Source organism: Convolutriloba macropyga, unplaced genomic scaffold (genome assembly GCF_964194025.1).
Source record: "Convolutriloba macropyga unplaced genomic scaffold, txConMacr16.3 SCAFFOLD_12_1, whole genome shotgun sequence".
Taxonomy (NCBI): Eukaryota; Metazoa; Xenacoelomorpha; order Acoela; family Convolutidae; genus Convolutriloba; species Convolutriloba macropyga.
In genome coordinates, this window is record NW_027449655.1 from 166,818 (window position 1) to 186,918 (window position 20,101).

Genomic DNA, 20,101 nt, shown 5'->3' on the forward strand with positions numbered 1-20,101 from the left:
GTCAGGTATGATCAGAACTATTCAGACCAAAATCATCATGAACAAGTTTAGCCCGTTTTTAAATCTCTCGGGTTAGACGAGACCATGAGTTAAAGAAAATATCACTTTGATTTTTTTCGGTGTACCGCTTTTTAACCCCGATTTATTTAACCCCCTATCATTTGACCCCGGTTTATTTACTCCTGTATCATTTAACCCCTCTATCTTTTAAACCCTCTATCATTTCACCCTGATTTTATCTTTATAATGCAAGTATTTTTAAATTAGCAATATAATCTTTTGGCCATACCTCACGGGCCATGGCCATGCCTCAACAGCCCGTGGGACCTGATATGAAACTATCACTACCGAAGGTGGAATTAATTTATCCACTTAATTATGACAAAGCATGCCTTTAATGTCGACTGTAAATTGAGCGAAAATAATTTTTATTTTCTCTCCCTTTTTGATATCTAAATATGTGTTGCTAATTTTAACTCGTGTTTGCGCAGTTATTGAAGCATAAGCATGGAAAACAAAAACTTTTATAGCAAAACAAAAAATTAAACAATCAATTTCTAAATTAACATATCACAACTATGAGTGTCAATCAAAAATACTTCTGGAGCAACCAAGCATTTCATTCTCTGATTTTTGGCACTGATCCGAATCCGATTCGTCCAATAAAAATTCTATTTAATTTGTAAGTTTTAACCTTCAGAACTTGTGTTTATAATTGTATACTTAGAAGTTTATCAAGGAATCTAACGAGACGATCAGTTACAAAACGGGTAAGGGCGAAAAATACTAATTTCCATTTCTTCACCCCACCCCCAACACCTCCCCCCCCACCCAGATTAGTGGGTGAATATTATTTGCAACTCCTGAGCTCTAAGGCCATATTTTTACATAATTAGTTGCTGTAATGACACGCGTGCCATTTCGGGGGGGTTTCCAATTCTTGATGGCGGAGGGAGGCTGTGGAAAAGATCAACGAAGAAAACAAGATGCCGGCCAATAAATTGTGATTATAGTAGCACCAAATCTGATCAGCCAGGTCGTAGCTTGAAAAGTGGAAAAAGGTTTGATTTGGGTCCGATATCTGACTTCTGTTCACATATATCGTACAATAGCTTCATATATCCAGCCCCTGAAGTGCACAGCACTTGCAAAGTAACTGTCTCTTCTTTTTGCGACGTTGTTGGCTTTGTTTGAAAAACTGGCAACTCCGTAAAGGCACTCTGGTTCAATGGTGCCGCACTTGAATTTAACCAGAGGACCGCCGTCGTCCATAACTAAAATTTTTAAAAAAATTCGAAAGAATATTAATTAATCTTACCTTGGTGGACATCAGATGTTGCAAACTCGGGCAACATTCTTACAAAAATGGTTATCTTTCAAGATCCTGCAAGATGACGGCAATTTTGCAAGATCTTGCAAGATGAGTGGTTATCTTGCAAGATCCTTGGGAGTTCGTTTCCGTCGAGTTGCACTATGATTGGTTGTTACAGGCGCACTATATTTCACTTTGTGCAGAAAATGTCCTTGATATAGTTTCGTGATTTTTTTGCAGCAAAATAACCAGATAAAAGCCTTTTTGTTGAACAACTTAATTTCAGCCAGCTGTTAAAACTGTTACGTCTCTGTTGAGCTTTAAAAGCACAAATAACTTTCAAAAAATTGAATTATATCTTCGGTTTCCCCAGATTGCCACATTTACATTTTTCAATCTAAAAATTCGAAGTTACTTCTGTTTCTCTCAAAAAAATAAACTTTGTCAAATTATTGTTTGTTACTATAATTTATGCACCTGTTTTCTCATTTCACCATTTATATTCCCATAAAAAAGTCTTATTTTTATTTTGCGAAAAAAACAAGAAACTGATGCTGTATTGGTTGTAAATCTTAACAATCACGCGAAAATTATAGTACAAAAAACGTACTCCTCTCACGCTGGTCCTGCTCGCACATGGTCCAATTTTTGCATATTCGCAAGATCAATGCTAATCATGCAAGATACTTGCAAAACGAATGATTATCTCGCAAGTCTTGCAAGATTCTGGAAGAAAATCGTGCAAGGCCATGTATCGGCTTCAAGATTCTGCCAGAAGCTGGCAAGATCTGGCAAGATAACCATTTGAAGCCGACTGGGTTAGTCTATTATCGACGGCTACCGTCCAAGATCTCCTGGGAACCTTTTGCAGGACCTTAAAAGAGAACTATCAGATAGGCGAGAAATTTGAGGCAGAAAACTGAAGCAGGTAATTTTCTTGCAAGATAAACGCCAAAGACTGTCAAAAATTTTGCAAGATGAAAATCTTATTATCATAAGGTTGTTGCAAGATAAGAATGGAGTCGAACCTTTGAAAGCACTTTATTAGAGAGGCGATCGTAAAGATGGTGCTTGCTGATTTTTTTGGCTTATTTAACAGCTAGAGGCACCAAACATTAAAAGAGAAACTAGCCGCCGAAACAATAAAAACTCTAAAACACTAACACTAATGCACCGAAGAACGGAAAACTAAAAAGTATGTTGGTTCAAGCTGCAGAACACAGAAAAGCGCAGAGAAACGTTTTGCTTTATATTAAAAAAGTGGTGTTAAAAGTTTTTCAGCTTAGCTGGATGTCATTGATGGCTTTGATATCACTTTTGATGTAGGGTTAACTTTTTTATGACTAGTCTCAATTTTTTTTGTTAAATTTAAGAAAAAAACATGGATTCATTTTCAAATTCTGTTGTTCGTCCAGATTGTCAGTAAACTACCATTGGTAATTTTGCCTGGTAGATAAACCCAATCTAAAGTTTGCAAAATTTTGGAAGAAGTTTTAAGCTTTTCTTTTAGAAATTTAATATCAAATCTGCAGAGAAACAAATCAATTTTTGAAAAACTGTCCACTGTGAGCTTCTATGACAAACATAAAACCATTTTTTTCCCATTCTTCCTATCAAAGGCTTTTTCAAATTCTCTTACGGTCTAATCAGAGCTGAACTCGAGCGCAATTCTTCAAAAGTCTTTAAAAGTTTTCTTTATCTGTTTTAATTTCATTTGAAGTCTATGATTTTTTTTTAAATTCCCAAGAAAATCTCAAACATTTTTCAGCGATGAAAAACCAATTTTAAATAACGTAATTTTCAGTAATCAAGTTTTTTTCCATTAATATAGAGAGCCATATAAATACAATGAGTTTCCTGTATGAATTTACCAATATATTTGAGCTGCACATTCAGTGAGCATTCACCTGTGAGTAACATATTATCACTCATTAAAAATTTGCAATCTCTTTAAATTTGAGCTATTTTGTTTAACAAAATCTCGACGAATAGGAGCAGTAAAAACAGTTATTAGTTGTTTCAGAGAATGCGCCTGGTGTGATCACCGGATTTGTATCGGAGGTTTGTTCGAGTCACCACTTTTAAAATGTTGAACTTGTGACACAAATTTTGATGCAAACTTGTCAAGTAACGTGCCTGAAATTCAATGTCGCAGCCAGTTTTTTCATCATTTTAACAGAGTGATAGATTGGATAGACTTCCAACACAACAAAACTGACAAATGAAAGACAAATTGTTGTGCTTTTCGACCAATTGTGCCTTCAAGGATTGCCTACTGTATCAAATATTTCATAGCTTAGAAAATAGCTTCAAAATAGCTTAGAAGACAGAAAAAAATAATCATTGATGTCTACTTTGTACGTTTATGCCATCCATTCCATGGAATCCCTGAAACCCGAAAAAAAATTTTACGAACAACTTGGCAACAATGGTGAGATCATGCAACGAAAATTTTGTATGGAGTGTATATATGGCTCTTGGGTCTGGTTGCTAGGAGAGGTTGGCCCGGGTCTAGTCCCTGTCTGCCATTCATTCACGCAAGATATAGTTTTAAATGATCTAGGGTAATGAAGCTTAAAAATGGGTCTAAATGGAACAACGATTAGTCAGAAAAATTTCAAAAATTATTATAAAACCTGAGATAACAGAATCTGGATGAATTGGTGTTGTGCATATCAGATCTTCTCGACACAGTTGAGGCTTCGAGTTTGAGTCCAGCTCGTACAAAACTTGCACAAAAGGTGCCTCCTGTAACACGTTTCAATACAGATAAAAGATTTAGGACCAGTATTCAGTTTGTAATATTCGAGATAAAAATCAGCTGAGTTATTTGGGTTAATTCTCAATATAGCCTGCCCCCATTGAAATTACATGAATTCAGTGCCTCTCCAGGGGAGTACATTTTATATGACCGCTAAGTTGGGGTAGGGGGAAGGGAGACCAGAAGTTTTTTAGGAGCGAAAATTACACCAATTCGTGCATTTTTTGATGAATCTTTGACACTGGCCCCAACTATTTGTGCAAATTATGATGAATAATTGAAAATATCAATGTAAAAATTTAAGTTTTTTTCACCCTAGTTGAGACAGTTTTTTAATCTTTCAAGATCTTGCAGGAGGATGTTAATTTTTTTATTGTTTCGTTTTTTTTTTAATTTATCTGTTTATCTGCTTTCCTGAGTTCAACAACAAAAGACTAGGATATAAACGGTCTTTTTTTCAAAACTAGGATAGTAAAGATTTCGGAGACTTTTTAAGCGCTTTTTTTGTTTAGGGTAGGTTTAGGAAGCAAGAAAATCTGCAAATCTATGCTAATAGTGCAAGATCTTGAGATCTTGCATGAGGATATTATTCTTGCAAGAAAATCTTGCAAAATAATATTAATCTTGGAAGATCTTGCAAAATTCTTACAAGAAGAACATCTTGAATCGAATTGGGCATCCACTAATTGAGATAATTGACCCTTAATCAAACATAATGATGATAACCGAGTTAGAAATGTCAACATTAATCCTGATTAACAAAAAAGGCTAGACGAGGCCTCAAAATTAAGATCTTATAAAACGACCTAATGAAATATAGGTTGAGGTGTGCGTGTGTGTGTATGTCTGTGTGTGTGTGTTCGCGGGGGGGGGGGATGTCAGCTGAGCATTTTTTCCGAAGTCGCACCCATTTTTCTCCTCAAAAACTGACATGACTGTCGCAATTATGCCCAAGAAAATCATACTTGCAGCTCAGCTGGATACTCTGGCTCCTGACTCGGAGGTAGAATCGAACCCATGCCAACGGCCGCCAGAATTACACCCCTCAGGTCCTCAGGAGCAGTCTTGCGTGAACAGATAGGAAGGGCGAAATCAAAGGCCTTTCTGATGGGGACAGTTGTTCTAACCAGGGCAATGTCATTCATCGGCACTTTCCACACAAAAAAGCTAAAAAAAGTACAAGCTGAGAAAATCCAGAAAAACTCACAGAAATTGCGTGGCATGCTATTAAATTAGTTATTATATTGGGGTAGAAAAATAACTGTAATCCCTAGTGAAGAGCGGACGAAAATCTTGCAAGAATATTGCAAGATGATTCAAAACTTGCATGATTCTTGCAAAAATCTTACAAGACATTAATCCCTGCAAAAATTAAAACAGGATGCTATTGTCTTAAAGAACACTATGAAGCAGATTACTGTTTGTTAAGCAGAGTACAAAGCCGAAATGAAAATTTCGCCCGGATTCTAAATCTTAAAAGAAATTTGCTTGCTTTTAGATACGGGAAAAATTTGAGTGTTTTTGGCAGCCAAAACAAATGAAAACCAAATGTGCTGACTAATCCAAAAACAATCGTTGGTCTAATTTGTCTAGAAAAAATGTTCTTGTTTTAGCTGTTCTTGTTCGCATTTTGTGAGATTTATTTTTGAGTGTTTTTTTTTCAATTGGATCTTTTGTTATTTTTTTAACTCCGCCAATGCCGTTCCCCAGCCAGTGATGCAAAAGGAGGAGAAAGAGGCAATTTGAATCTTGAGTTGCTCAAAAAGTCAGTTTTTTTTAAAGTTTCACTAGGAAATCAGTTCTTTTTTCAATAAACAGGAAAGAGTGGCCGTGATTGAAATAAATGAAAAATATAGAAATTTTTTTTTACTCTCTATGAAATGATTTCTGTGGCCATTTAAATGGCGGCGGCCCTTTGATTCAAGATGTGCCGGTCTAAAATTCACATGATCAGAGCTCGGATGCAGTACTGATTCAAAGCTTTCACTGAGTGCAGAGTTAGTCTTAATTTATACTTTACGTGCAGTTCCAACCCAAAGTTTTTCAAAATTGAAGAAAGAATAGTCAAAAACAACAGCGTTCACTAATTTTTGTCAAACGTTAAAATCCACGAGCATTTTTTTGTTTTTTTTATGTAAAATATAAAATCAAAGCAATGATACACATCAGATTATTTTATGGGTTCTTGGATAACAATCGGACCTAAGATTTTATCGCATGACTTCAAAAGATAAAATTAAAAATCAACAAAAATTGTCATAATATATCATTTTCAGGTGTGACGATTTTCTGGAATTTGCAATAAAATTATAGCCGTTTCCCAGTTGAAAATGACCAAAAAGGTGAAACTCACACAATAGTTGCTAGAAACACAGAACCCATATTTATTTTAAGATTCGGGCTTTTGTTAATTGTTCCCTCTTTTCTGGTTGTTCCTTTAACTTATTGACTGATTTAAATGAGAATTTGCTTGAAAAAAGACCAGATTTTCGTCATCCGACATTCAATGTGAAGAGCCGTAAAAAACCTAAATTTTATTTTCTGATATGAAGTTTGAGCGTTGTATAAAAATCTCGAAATATCTTTTTTCAACTATGTTTTCTTTAAATTGGGACTGTTTTTGACCTGTAGTTCAAGATTATTAGTTATTAATTGTTTCGTTTGTTGTCGGAAGAGATACAAGACGCGAAACGCATGTCATAGGGCAGATTCAAACCCTTTGCTCTAAATTTTGAAATGTTTGTCTCACCTGTTTGTTTTTAAAAAAATATATATAAGAATAGTTTTTAATATAACTTTCAAATTCTATTTGATTTATAATTATATGAATAGTTTTTCATATTGTTTTTATCCAGAAACAATTGTGCTGTACAAATATAACCCGTAATTTGCAGTAAAAGGAGCTACCTAGTAGAAAAAATTCAATCAGAGTTCTTTTGATTTTAATGAGATAAAATTAAATGCCAACGGCAGTATTATGCGACAAAAAGTTAACTAATGCAATCCATTATGTGAAACTACACTAAAAACAGTTACAACTGCAATTAAGAATAGATAAACCTTTTTAAAATTGTTTTCATCACAATATCTATCCAATTAGCAATTGTATTCATCGGTTAAAAAAAATCCAGCAGATAATGGTTTCGTTTGGCAACAATACATTTTGACATTTTTGATTTTTTTTCAGATGAGTGGCTAAATCATGCGTTTCTAAAGCTCCGTATGTCTTAAAGATTTAGACGCAATTTTTTTTAACCTACTTATGTAACATAAAATCAGTGCTTGTTATTTTTCATTCTCTCACTAGTTTTGATTCTGAAAGACCGAAAGAAATTTTGGTTTCAGCTATAAATTTAAATCAAACTTTAATTGAAGTGTAAGAGTTGAGAGAATACGGAATAGTAGATAACACTTTTTGTTTGACCCATTTTCCTGTGGAAATAAAAATAGTTCATGTTGAAATGTTGTGGCTGTTAGTATTCTTTTTTTTAAAAAAAAAATCAATTTCGAGCTTTGGAAGCAAGTTTTAAAGATTGTTTATAGATAATCTGAGCCACATAAAGACACATCTACGTATACATAATGTCCTGATTATTGAATAACTATTCCATTGTCAATTTACTGCGTTTTTTGTTCTTTTCGGTTGAAGTGTTTGGGTTAAAAATTTTTCTCAAATCTTTCAAATCTTAAAGAATGGCGAAAAACACAAATTAAAATAGAAGTTAGGGCTGCAATCAACATCAAGATATATCTAAAAAGTAGAGGAGTTCAATTGAACTTTCTTCACCTGTATTAAAGACGCTCTTCCTCTGCGGCAGGTCAAAATGTTTTTGGAACCGTTTTTCATAAACAAATTAATGATTGAATTTGGTAAGAAATTTAAAAGTAGCGTCTCAATTGTAAACTGCTGAATTGGATTTTATGGTTTGCGAGTATTTCAGTTGAAACCAAAACTCTATTTTTCCAATTCATTGGATATCTGAATTGTTTTTTCATAATAAAAAATCATAAAACTTACTGTTGATCTAAAAACTCGCTATAAATTTTTTGCAGTATTCTTTGCAATTGATAAAAACTTACAAAAAAACAGACTTTGACATTAAAAACAAAAGGTTAGTTTTGAAATCCATCTGCGTCTCAAACAGACAGAACTTACAAGCCAATACAATCTCATTTAAATTGACAACTAGACAAAGCTCAAATGAGAAATTGAAAAAAGGTGCTTCGAGTGAACTAATTTCACTTGGCTTCAAAATAAAATTAAAGGGATGTCTGGAATTCAAAGCGGTAAAAAAAGAATTTTTTTGCCAGCGAGTTTTGTATATTTTAAAATCTTTTTCAAAAGACATCAGAAAATAATTATGAGAAATGAATACTTGAAATTTTGTTAATGAAAAGAGGAATAATCTAACTTGTTGGGCATGTAGATTTCTTCGATACTGTAAATATCTCGTCCAGACGTTGCGTTTGAGAAATCGCCAACCTCCAATACTAGCTGATGGGCTAAAACAAAAATGGAAAAACTTACTTTGAGGAAAAAAGACAGACTCATGAAAAGACCTTTCCTCCGACTTATGATTTTGGTCGAGCTAAAGCTGAGAATAACATCTGCGCCACGCAAAAATCAAGCAGCAAACGGGAAAGGGCAGCAATGAATTGATATAAAGTCGAAAACACGATAAGTCCGAGACTATTATAAAGTCGAGAGGACCATAGAGTAGCGCCGAAGTGTTTTCAAACACAATTTGGCTCGAGTTTTGTATTCTCATAAATGAAAACTGTATAAAAAAGAGAAGGCTAGAAAATGAGGGGGGTGGGGGGTGGGGGGAGGGGTTACAGCTGTTAAACTCCATAATTTTGTTTAAATTGTGTTGGATTTGGTTGGTTCTTGTTCAAGGTGAAGGTCAGAAGCTAAACCTCTGTGATATAGTATAGTTGTCACTTTTTAGCAATATCACTCATTGTAATACCTTTTCAAATGAACTGAGATAAGGTTACGGAAATAAGGATAAGGAAATAAGGAGGTAAAAATGACCAAATTTTCCATTTAATTTGATACGGGCTGTGTTTCGTAATGCTTAGAATTACCTAGGTTCGTGCGTTTGTGATCAGACTTTCGTGCGTTTTTCCCTGTTTCCAGACTCTATAAATTTGAACGCACGACAATCCCGTCTTGCGTTCATCTGGGTCTGTAATTGTCGGCTTTCTTTCTGGGACCTCAACCTGGGTATTCCAACTTTTCTGGTCTCATAAATATTGACTTAGAATGAAGTATGCAACCCTTTAAACATAAACGAGCTCTTTGAAAAAATTAGCTAGCACAATTCCCGTACTTACCTTACAGTGCTCCTAAGCACTGTTACATGACATCCCAATTTTAAACAGGACTGGCTCATTGTTTCTCAAGTTTTAATTTCGTGTTTAGTCTGCGCAGATTAATATCAGTCAGTGCCAAAACTGCTGTAGATATGAACATGAAAGAAACCTTACTGATCAAGTGCTGGCCAGGACTAATATCAGACATGGTTAACAAACATTCTGTGCATGGTGTATAACAGTGTAACCATTCTGTTCATAGTAGCAAATCGAAAAATAAAATTTTCGAAGAACTCACATGTTTGGCTAAATTCAAAATGGCCACCCCCCTTGAGCTTCAAAATGTCTAAAAACAGAAAAGAAACGCAACCAAACAAGAACACTGGTTCCAATTTCAGCACCCGATGCCAGCAATGCACCCACCGGACCCCTCTCCCCCCCCCCCCCATCTTGGCCCAGCTCTCCCCCCGCCCCCCCCCCTCCCAGCTTCCGCGGGTCTACCGAAATTGCCCCCATGCGTAATTCATTTAAAACCTTTGGTATGAACCGTTTGGTGGTAACAGATTAACCTGCAACACCTCCCAATTCGATGGCAACGTTTACTCGTAGTTCACCTGTCGAACAACCCTAGTCCATGCTGTTTCACAGACTTCATGGATGGGCTGAGCTTATGCAGATAGTCTCGAATGTCACCGACTGGGTCTGAATAATGTCCTAGAAAAGGAACAAGGTGTCCCCAACTTCAAATCCTTAGTTCTGAAAGTGGGGGGGGGTAGTTATTGTAGTTGGGGAGGGGGAGAGTTATTGAAGTTGGGGAGGGGGAGAGTTCTTTTGTAGTTGGAGGGGATTGTTCTTGTAGTTGGGGGGGTCTTGTAGTTGGGGGAGAATTGTTGTAGTTTGGCGGCGGGGGGGGGGGGGGTTTGAGGTTGGGAGAGTTCTTGCACTTTTGTCCTTGTCTAACATATTAAACTCATTAATTTCTTCACATGGTCTGGTGAAAACAGTGTTCACGTGACAAGAATGGGCCAGTTATTTTTATAAGTGAGAGGGTATTGGGAGAGGTGGGGAGGAGGTTCCATTGTCTCATAATTCAGATCAATAAATGTATTTCTATATAATTCTGATCATTCTGAGTTACCAATCACGTTGTGTTTTCATTTGATCGTCAGATATGTCTCAAGGCGCGAAAATATTACGAGGTTCCACAATTTATTCAAACAATAAACAACGTATTGTTACAGTACCGAACGAAAATGCCAAATTCGGAAAAACGAACTCGGGTCCAAGTCGGCAAGGAGTTTTCCTTGAGGAAGGTATTGAAAATGAAGACGATAATGTTATGATAGAAGCTGCAAGTGTAAGTCAACAGTATTTTTAACCAATATCTGCTTTTGATTTACAGTGTGTGTGTGTTTAATAGTGTGTGTGTGTTTAATAGTGTGTGTTGATTTACAGCATAAGAAGCTTTTGTTTTTTAAATTTATAATACGTTTTCTCTATTTAATGGACCCAGATTGGTTATAAATAAGTACTACGTATATTGGCATTGATCTTCTGTTGTATCACAAAGAAGCCGCTCCAAAATTAATTAGCTTTAACCGAGTTTCTATGTCAGTTCAAATTTCTGTTTTTTTTCTATGCTGTTCAAATTTCTATGTCAGTTCAAATTTCTGTTTTTTCTATGTCAGTTCAAATTTCGTCATAGCCTGTTAACAGTGCCGTATGCAGCAGCATTTTTTGGTCTCAATTTTACTCTGAGATATCCAATTATGCTTAAACCAATAATAATAATGCAAACAGTACCCGGGGTTAATGTAGACCTTTCCTCCACATAGGTTTAGAGAGATAGTGCAGTTTTCATCTCTCATTCATCAATGCAATGTCTTGGGGGAAAAATTTGAGATAAAACGTGTAAAAAGGAAAAGTTTTCTGAAATTTTTGAAGAGCATGCTAATATGAGAGCGGAGAAAGCTAGGGATCTTGAGGGCGTTTTATTCTGAGCAATAATAGGTGCAAGAATACTAAATTATCTGCGGATTTTGAGATTATGAATGTAAACTAATTAATCATTTGAGGTCCACATATTGCAACTTTGATTAATAACCGCAGGGCTGTTATTGGCCTTCTTTTGGTTTTTCCAATTCAAGGGATTTAAATTGTATTGGTGCGCAGTCTTTTTTAATAGCCGCATAGTGATAGCTGGGGCTATTATTGGACTTCTCTTGTTTTTTTTTCGTCGTCGCGATCTTTGTTACGACCATATGGCGTCACAGCCACTTCAAATCTGCTTTTTGTTCATTCGTTCATGCAATTTCATTTGAAGTGCGTGCGTAACGTCATTTTTTGATCTTAAAGGAGCGAGTTTTTTTGTTCATTTGCGTGGTTAATTTTTTGGTCACGCCTGACTTACCTCACTCTAAAAAATGACGCCCTCATTTTGAAATTGACTTTTACTTACTTTTATTCGAAGAGATTAGGTCGAATGGGTGTCTGTCTCTCTAAATGAAGGTTATTTGAGAGCAGCTAATAGAGGCAGGAACAACTAATACAGATTTTTAATCAAAATATAACATATCAGCCTTCAGTGAAAAGACGATTCATTTGTCTGCCTTTTTTACGGTTTTATAGCATAGGTTTTTTTTCTTCTTGGAATTGACTTCAGTGACTTCTATTGCTTTGCAATTAAAATTTGGGGTCTTTCCCATTATAGCCCCCCATTTTGTAGCATTTTTTTAAAAAAATTTCAAACATATATTTTTCTTATCTCTTCATTTGGTTGACAATTAAGTCAAAAATGTAGATGAACTCGGGTCGGAACATCATGTGCGAACGCACATTAACGAGCCGCCTTGTTGCATTTAAATTCAGTTTTCATACACAGTATGACACTTTTTGAATCAGAGAATTGGTCCAAGTTTTTCCCCTTTAGAGAGTTCCAAGCACGCCAGTTAGACTTAATAGTTTTTACATATCAAGTAGGTTTCTACATTTGTTTGACGTTTTGCATCCAGTCGGAAAAATTTTAATGAAGTTAAGCGAGGTGAAATAATCTGGTATTGATGAAATGAGATGTCAATTATTCGGGTCTTTCCAATTATAGCCCCATCCCCCCGCTTAGTGGTCAGATATCCTATAGCCCCCCAATCGTGGTAATTATACCATAATGGGGGGCTATATTTTCATGGGGGGGCTATAATGTGAAAGACGCAAAACTTGTGTTCGTGACGTCATTTCTGCTTTTGGTCACTTGCGTGACTTACTTCACTATAAAAATGACTTCTGAACTCACTTATGGGACTTTAAATTTTATGAACATCTTTTTTAAGATCAATAGTGTACCTCTAAGTTGTTGCAAACTTATATGCCCTAATTCTTGAGTATTAGATTCTTGATTTCTTGATTTCGAATACTAATTTTTAAAAAAAAACTGGGATCTTTTCTGTTTGTGCCCCCCAAGCTTAGTGGGTTCATATTATTGGCATCACGTGCAATAATTTTATGTTATGATTTACCGTGTAATGACACATGTTCTGTAATTGGGGGAGCATAACGTACTGGGGGAGGGGGTGGCACAAAAACGGAAAAGATCCAAAAACTCTTTAGGGCTTTTCACTTATAGACCGTATGTGTCATAAAATTGAGAGACGGAATCGATCCCAAAAAGTCTAAGCGGTCTATAAAAAGACTGCTGGTCGATCTGTCTATCTTATTTCTTTAGTTGTTTCAATTCATGGAAGGCCACAAGCGTCTATCGTGGCTCTTTCCCGGCAATCTGCCGTTATGTTTTAGACTACAGATCTACAAACCTATTGCGGCTAATTTCTAGCAATCTGCCAGCTATGTTTTAAAGATCCGTCAACACATTTTCATAATTTTTGTAGTCAAATGCGAGTAATGATTTTGGTCATGTCGAAACAGGAAGTAGAGCGAACAAGCGAGTAGTTATGCGGTTGGAGTCGTATGTGTAATAGAGTTCTCTAATGAAAAGGTTTCTGAGCCATGATTTTTTTACCATCTGTATTAATTCATCGCTGAATCTTTTTTACATTTGCTTTTTCAGCGCCGTCGATAAATTTTTAAATTTATATCAGTCTCTTTCTATCTCCATTATACGGCGCGCAAGTCTATTTCACAGCTATTCCGGCAATCTGCTGCTATGTTTTTAGTGCTAGTTTTGTTTTTAATGTGCTCTTATTTTTTACAGTCCAATGAAAACAGACTTCCTCAGAGAAGTACTCGAGGCATGGACGCCACCGATAGAAATTTGGCAGCAGATGCGTTAAAAATTACTAAGCAACAACTACTACACAAGTACTGGCTGGTGTATTTTGAAGACTTCAAGTGTAGTGTAGTGTGGTCAAGGAGTGATAGTGTGTGCATGGAAATTCGTGAGCGACTCTATGTGAAAGTGAGATTTTTTTCCTAAATGAAAAATTAATTTAGATAGAAATCAGATTTTTGAAAAATACACTTTCAGGAGGAGCAATATGTAGGCATAAGGTGGGTTAAAAAGAATCCCCTTACAAAATCCTACATCTGGACTGCGGAAGTTCTTGCCATTGGCCATGAAGAGTTCTGTCATGAACGCTTGAAAGAAGCTTGCGTTCAAATAAAGGAAGCTGACGGGAACACTAGCTTTCAGCCACTTATTAATGTACCCGTAGACCCTAATTTGACTGTGTATGAAGACGTCGATCAAATTTTGTTGAGCCAAAACAAATTTTCTCAAGGAGCACGTCAAAAACTTGAGGTTGTAGATGCTGTAGCCTCAGAAGAAAACTTTTCACAGGAATCAGAACAAAACGAAGGCGATGAAAAAAGTCCGCAACCTTTTGTCCTGCTTGACCCTGAGGATGTTTCACGAACACTGAGCGAATTGCCGGACAACCGAGAAATTGAGGAGCCAAATTGCAGTGCCATAGTTGAAAATCAGGTTAAAATTTGCCTAAGAGTTTTTTTAATGAGTCGAGGTTCAAAATTTTAACTTTTTCAGCCGGCCTCTTCAAACGGTTGCGAAAAAGCTCAGACGCAAAAAGTAGCGATAAGTTTGTCTACACCGGGGAACTTCAAAAAAGTGAAGCGAGCCAGAACAATAAACCCAAGTGAAGTTAGTGATATGAACTATCGGAGAGTAGACCGAGAAGCCACAGATGCTATTAAAGCAGCGGCGGACAAAATGATAGAGGCTGCGGATAAAATTATCAACTGTATGAGTGAACTCAAGCCGGAATTGAAATCATTGTCCAAACGGAACTATCGCGAGATTCAAATTTCAACCAATTCTGTAAAGCAACTTGTTAGTATAAATTTTGCAACTTTTTTTGAAAAGTCAACTAATTTAAGTAAACCTGTTGCTTGGTCTTATACAAACTTTAGGAAAGCTTAAGCAAATTTTTTAACTGCTTTTTCTCTGCCAAGTCTTTACAAAAAATGATTTTTTTCCAAAATTTTTAGACAGCAGAGGTTGGGGTACTGCTGCCCAAAGCAGAAAGTTTTTAAGAGATACACTCCACTACTCCTAATGCCAAAAGGTCCAGGAAAAGGAAGTGACTTAGCGACGGTCACCGGTTCTACCCCGCAGTTGATTGGACGAAATGCTTGCAAGCAACTGTGGTACACTGAGGAGATAAAAGAACACATGTTGTCACCAAAATCAAAACAAAAAGAAGGAGTAATGCAAAGGACAGATTTTTCTCCGGTCAGAAAAAAACTTTTCAAGGGTAAGCTTTTTTCTTTTTTTGAAATATCTAGAGGAGCTTTAGGAACTTTTTTAATCAGTGTACTTTAAGAAAAAACACGCCGGATTGCAAGAGTAGCACCTGAATTGCGTTGATGATTATCACCAGGATGGTAGAAGAGTGTCAACATTTTTTTATTATTTAGACTTGTTTCGACTGAAGTTTGAGGAAAAATGGGTTCATATGTATGAGCTGGCTAAAGTCAGCCTCAAAAATAAGGCAAATGAGATAAAGTCCATCGAAAGACGAAATTCGGTAGTCAGAGAAACGTATGCGGTAGTCAGAGAAACGTATGGTTCGCAACAAATAAATGAAAGCTACAATGAGGATGCGCAGTATTAGTTGAAGAAAAATCAGATGGAAATTCCCTTTGAGCTTTAGAAAAACTAGCGAGTACAAACGCAAGTATGGTTTAAGCCGTCAGTAAAACTTCTGTTTCGTGTTAGCATACTGTTGTATGTACTTTTTGTATTCGGATTATTCATGCCTAGAAGTAATTGCTTTAAACGCTTTTCTGCTTTCGGTGCTTCTGTTCCATGTTACGTATTGTTTTGTTTGTTTCAAATTTTTGATGATGTCTTGATTCATACTTTTGTTCTCACTTAATTTTGTGTTCAGTCGAGCGTTATTGCTTTTTCATTATTTGCTTGATGTTGTTTCTTGGAACCTGAATTAAAACTTACAAACTTTAAATTTTTTGACGACGTTTAAAGGCAACTGTAATCATTTATTGTTTTATAAACCTTTTGATTTTTTCTTAGCCTAATTTTTTTTGTCGAAGAGGAATTCAGAGTTTGTGTGATGAACATTATAAAATAATACACATTTTACAGAAATGATGCAAGCCAGAAAACTAGATTGGTCGGTTTTGGCACAATGCGATGGTTTCGCCGTTCAAAGATTAATTGAGACAGCAGACCGTCCAGCAATGAAAGCAGTTACGCCTATGCGTGAAAGTAGTTTTAAAAGAAAATTGAAGAACGAAATAAAATGGAGAGATATGTTCGAAACTGTATCGAACGCTTACAAAAATCTTTCACCGAATTTTGAAATAGTTCACAATCAGTTCGGTGGCTATCGACTCATATACAGGGGTAGCAATGTTTTGAAACCATCTTCAATACTGAGACGAAATCCATTGGGCTTTGTTGCTGTCGTACCTGATGGAGCGGTTACTGACTTGTCTATTATGTCATCAGAGCGAACTGATGAACAGTTTTTGCTTTTGGGACCAATTCGGTTTGTAAACTCAGATTGTGAGCCCAACTGTGATTATGATTTTTCCAGTGATTGTGGTATTGTTCAATTGTGCATTAAGCGTCGCATAAACCCAGGCGAAGAGTTGTTTGTCAAATATGGTGCGGAAATTTTTGAGAAGAACAGTTGCCTTTGTAGAACTTCTAAAATTAGGGAAAATGGAAACTTGAATAGTGTGTTTGCTATGCTTATTGATGACTTGATAAATGAAGTAGCTGAATATGAGTTGGATAATAATGAGAGCCAATTGTTTGAAAGTCCTATATGTCACGAAGCTAATCCACCACAACAAAAGAAGAGAAGAGTTAGAGGCCGTGAGTTAGTTGAGATTTACAATGCCGCTGCTTGCAGTCCATTAAGTTGTGGTAATTCGCCGGAAAAATTAGATCACTTTAGCGAATTTTGCGAGCGTTCCCCTTCATTGCCGTTATTTCGTAATGATGAAGTAAGTTCAATTTCGCAATCAAGTAATGACTTCTCAACGGAAGAAGAATTTGAGACAACTAATGATTTATCAACAGATGAAGAATTGGAGACCGAAAAAAATTCTGCTGACGGTGAAATAAAGGAGCTGTTAGACAAAGCAGTCTACTGTCCAGCTGGTTCATCTGCAATTAAGGATGCCGACGTGTGTTTAAATGACAACGATTCGTCAGAACCTAGTTCTTCACTAAAGAATGAGACGACACAATTCTCCTTGTCTAAAAGACTGTACGATGGCAGTGATGTTTCTGTCAACGACGCAACTGCTTTAACCGAGTTATTTTGTACGCGCTATAGCTTGTCTGACGAATGCTTTTTGTCCCTTCATTCCTTAATAAAATCTTTACTGCCAACTGATAACTCCTTTCCTTCTGGTTATACGCAAATAAAAAGGTGAAACAAAATTTTCAGGATAACACACGGAAGCTTCAAAAAGGCGAGAAAACATCATTATGTGCGATGAACTTTAGATTCCAACTACGTGATATTGTCGACAAATACTTGCAAACTATTTTTAACTACGCTTGTGATCGTAAGAAAGCGCCTCATTCAGATCTTAATAGCAATGTTTTCCCGTTTGTTGAAGAGAACAGCGCTAAAAAGTTAGTAACAAGTTTGATTTTCTTTTCCGACGGCGTCAACATTAAAAAATCAACGATGAAAAAAGAGCTGTGGCATGTCTGGATTCAGATCGCAGACTTGCCTCCACGTCTAAGAATTTCACAGAAAAACATTGTTCTAGCGGCTTTGTCCGTTGGTGGAACATATACAGAGTGGAACACAGTAGTTCAATTGTTGAAAGGCGAGCTGCTCTCGTCTGTTGAAGTGATCGACAAAATCAGTCATTCAGTTTATATGGTGGAAATTAAGGTGCGTCTGCTTGTATGTGATCTTGGCGCAAAGAGCCATCTACTAAATATGTTTAAATTTAATGGGTATTACGGATTTCATTATTGCACGGCTCCTGGCATAACAATTGGCAAAACTCACGCGTATTATCCATTTAATATGCATGGTGTGATACGAGAGCCTGAGCTTCATAAAAAACACGTGTTTTTGGCCGAAACGTTTGATGCGAATGCCGTTTATAACGTTGTTGGCGTAAAAGGACGAAGTGCATTTTCCAGTTTAATTGATGGTTTACCACTTTCGGCTCCCATTGATTATATGCACTGCGTTTTGTTGGGTGTTTTTCCAGATCTTTTGCGCCTATGCTTTAAAAGTTTATCAAGTACGGAGAAAATTAAAATGAGTATTGTTGTTTCAAACTTGACTTGTCCGCGAGAACTTGTGTCCTATTCTCGAAAAATTAGACCACTTGATGAAATTGCTCAGTTCAAAGCAAACGAGTTCTTCAATTGGTTCTTTTTTATAAGTCCGATCCGTTTCAGAGATAACATTTCGCAACTACTGTATTATCATCTGTCAAAATAGGTGTTTGCAAGTCGATTGCTTTTTGATTCAAGTTCAGAAAATAACGTTAAAAAAGCGGATGAACTGCCGCACAGTTTTTGCGAAGAGATAGTTTCATTTCTTTCTGGAAATGAGAGAATCGAAACAATCAATGTACATTGCTTAAAGCATTTTGCGGATCAAGTGAGAAGATTGGGACCATTGTACTGCTACTCTGCAATGAGTTTCGAAGCCGCCAATGGAGTACTTGGGGACTTGTTCACTGGCTCACATTCGGAATCGGAAGTCATCTGTCGTAGAATATTGCAAAGAAACAGAATTCTTCAAACACAAATTGATGATCCCAAGCTCAATAAACTGTTTTGCAAACTCAGTGGTAGTTTTAACAATAGTGATGAAAATTACGACGACGAGTTTGTTGAAACTCAGGCAATCAGAGATGGAAGGAAATTTTACCCTGAGGCGAAGTTCTTTAATCGAGTGGTCAGGAAGAACATTTACTACGACTGCGAAGCTTACAAAAGGTCTCAATTAGGTAATTGCTACGCATGGTTTGCTGAAGAAAATAAGGAAACGTTTTGTCAAATAGAATTCTTTTTCGACATACCGGATCATCCTATTTACAAAGAGACAATGGCCAGCATAAAAAAGCTGGATGTTGTTAAGAAAGTCGGTCTTGTTGAAGGTTACTTTTACTCCGTTTCTGTGATTGAGAAAAAACGTTTAGTTCCAGTTTCCATTCTCAAAAAAGTATTCCTTCTGACGAAATTCTCAAATAAAGAACCAAATGAATTGAACGACTTATATAGTACAAAACTGTGCTCCAGTTTTGATCATTCGTAGTAAGTTGATAGCATTTACAGCTCTATTTCTCTGAAAATCATAGAAAAAGTTGCATCAAGTTACTGGACATGCTATGCAAAAAAACTTCTTTGACTATTTTGATAATTGCAAGTGTCCTAACCAAAAAACTGTTATTTGAATGGATTCTCTGAAAAAGTATTTCAAGTTTTCTTGTTTTCCAGTTTTTGGAGTTTCTTCAGGTTTCAAAGCAGCGAAATCTTATCACTCCGGCGTTTTCTACCGTCACTTGACATTAAACTTGCATCAGGTCACTGGACCTGTTATGCAAACATGTTTTCAATTATACTTTTCAAGTATCTTTTCTCAGAGTAATTGTTTATTTGAAACAAACTATTTAACCACCTATGCTATTTTTTTAAGTCCATCTTTTGTATTTTTGGAAATTTCAATGCTCTTAGAGCCGAATAATCTCAGTTTTAAATCTCATCAGAGAAAAAATTGCATCAAGTCACTGTACTTGCTATGCAAATAAACTTCTCTGACTTTTTTGATGATTGCAAGTGTCCTAACCAACAAACTGTTATTTGAATGGATTCTCTGAAAAAGTGTTTCAAGTTTTCTTGTTTTCCAATTTTTAGAGTTTCTTCAGGTTTCAAAGCAGCGAAATCTTATCACTCCGGCGTTTTCTACCGTCACGACATTAAACTTGCATCAGGTCACTGGATCTGTTATGCAAACATGTTTTCAATTATACTTTTCAAGTATCTTTTCTCAGATTAATTGTTATTTGAAACAAACTATTTAACCAGCTATGCTATTTTTTTAAGTCCGTCTTTTGTATTTTCGGAAATTTCAAAGCTATGCAAAAAGCCAGCCGAGTAGTCTCAGTTTTAAATCTCATCAGAGAAAAAATTGCATCAAGTCACTGGACTTGCTATGCAAATAAACTTCTCTGACTTTTTTGATAATTGCAAGTGTCCTAACCAAGAAACTGTTATTTGAACGAATTCTTTGAAA

The 20,101-nt window shown here is 36.1% G+C and overlaps 1 protein-coding gene across 1 annotated transcript; it reads right to left on the reverse strand.

The window, feature by feature from the left end:
- Nucleotides 1-932: 932 nt before the first annotated feature.
- Nucleotides 933-13,971, reverse strand: LOC142355223 (uncharacterized). Its single transcript, XM_075407454.1, has 5 exons — nucleotides 13,914-13,971; nucleotides 8,486-8,576; nucleotides 5,039-5,240; nucleotides 3,949-4,060; nucleotides 933-1,274 (listed from the first exon to the last, which is right to left on the reverse strand). Exons 1-5 carry the CDS (start codon nucleotides 13,969-13,971, stop codon nucleotides 1,093-1,095), a joined length of 645 nt encoding a protein of 214 aa, XP_075263569.1. The 3' UTR covers nucleotides 933-1,092.
- Nucleotides 13,972-20,101: the final 6,130 nt, after the last annotated feature.

Coding starts and splice junctions, on each gene's coding strand:
- LOC142355223 (XM_075407454.1), bottom strand. CDS start 13,971: ATGACAGAACTCTTCATGGCCAATGGCAAGAACTTCCGCAGTCCAGAT. Junction 4,061..5,038: donor AGTATCCAGCTGAGCTGCAA/GTATGATTTTCT, acceptor AACGTGTTACAG/GAGGCACCTTTTGTGCAAGT. Junction 1,275..3,948: donor TCCAGATTCTGTTATCTCAG/GTTTTATAATAA, acceptor TAAAAATTTTAG/TTATGGACGACGGCGGTCCT.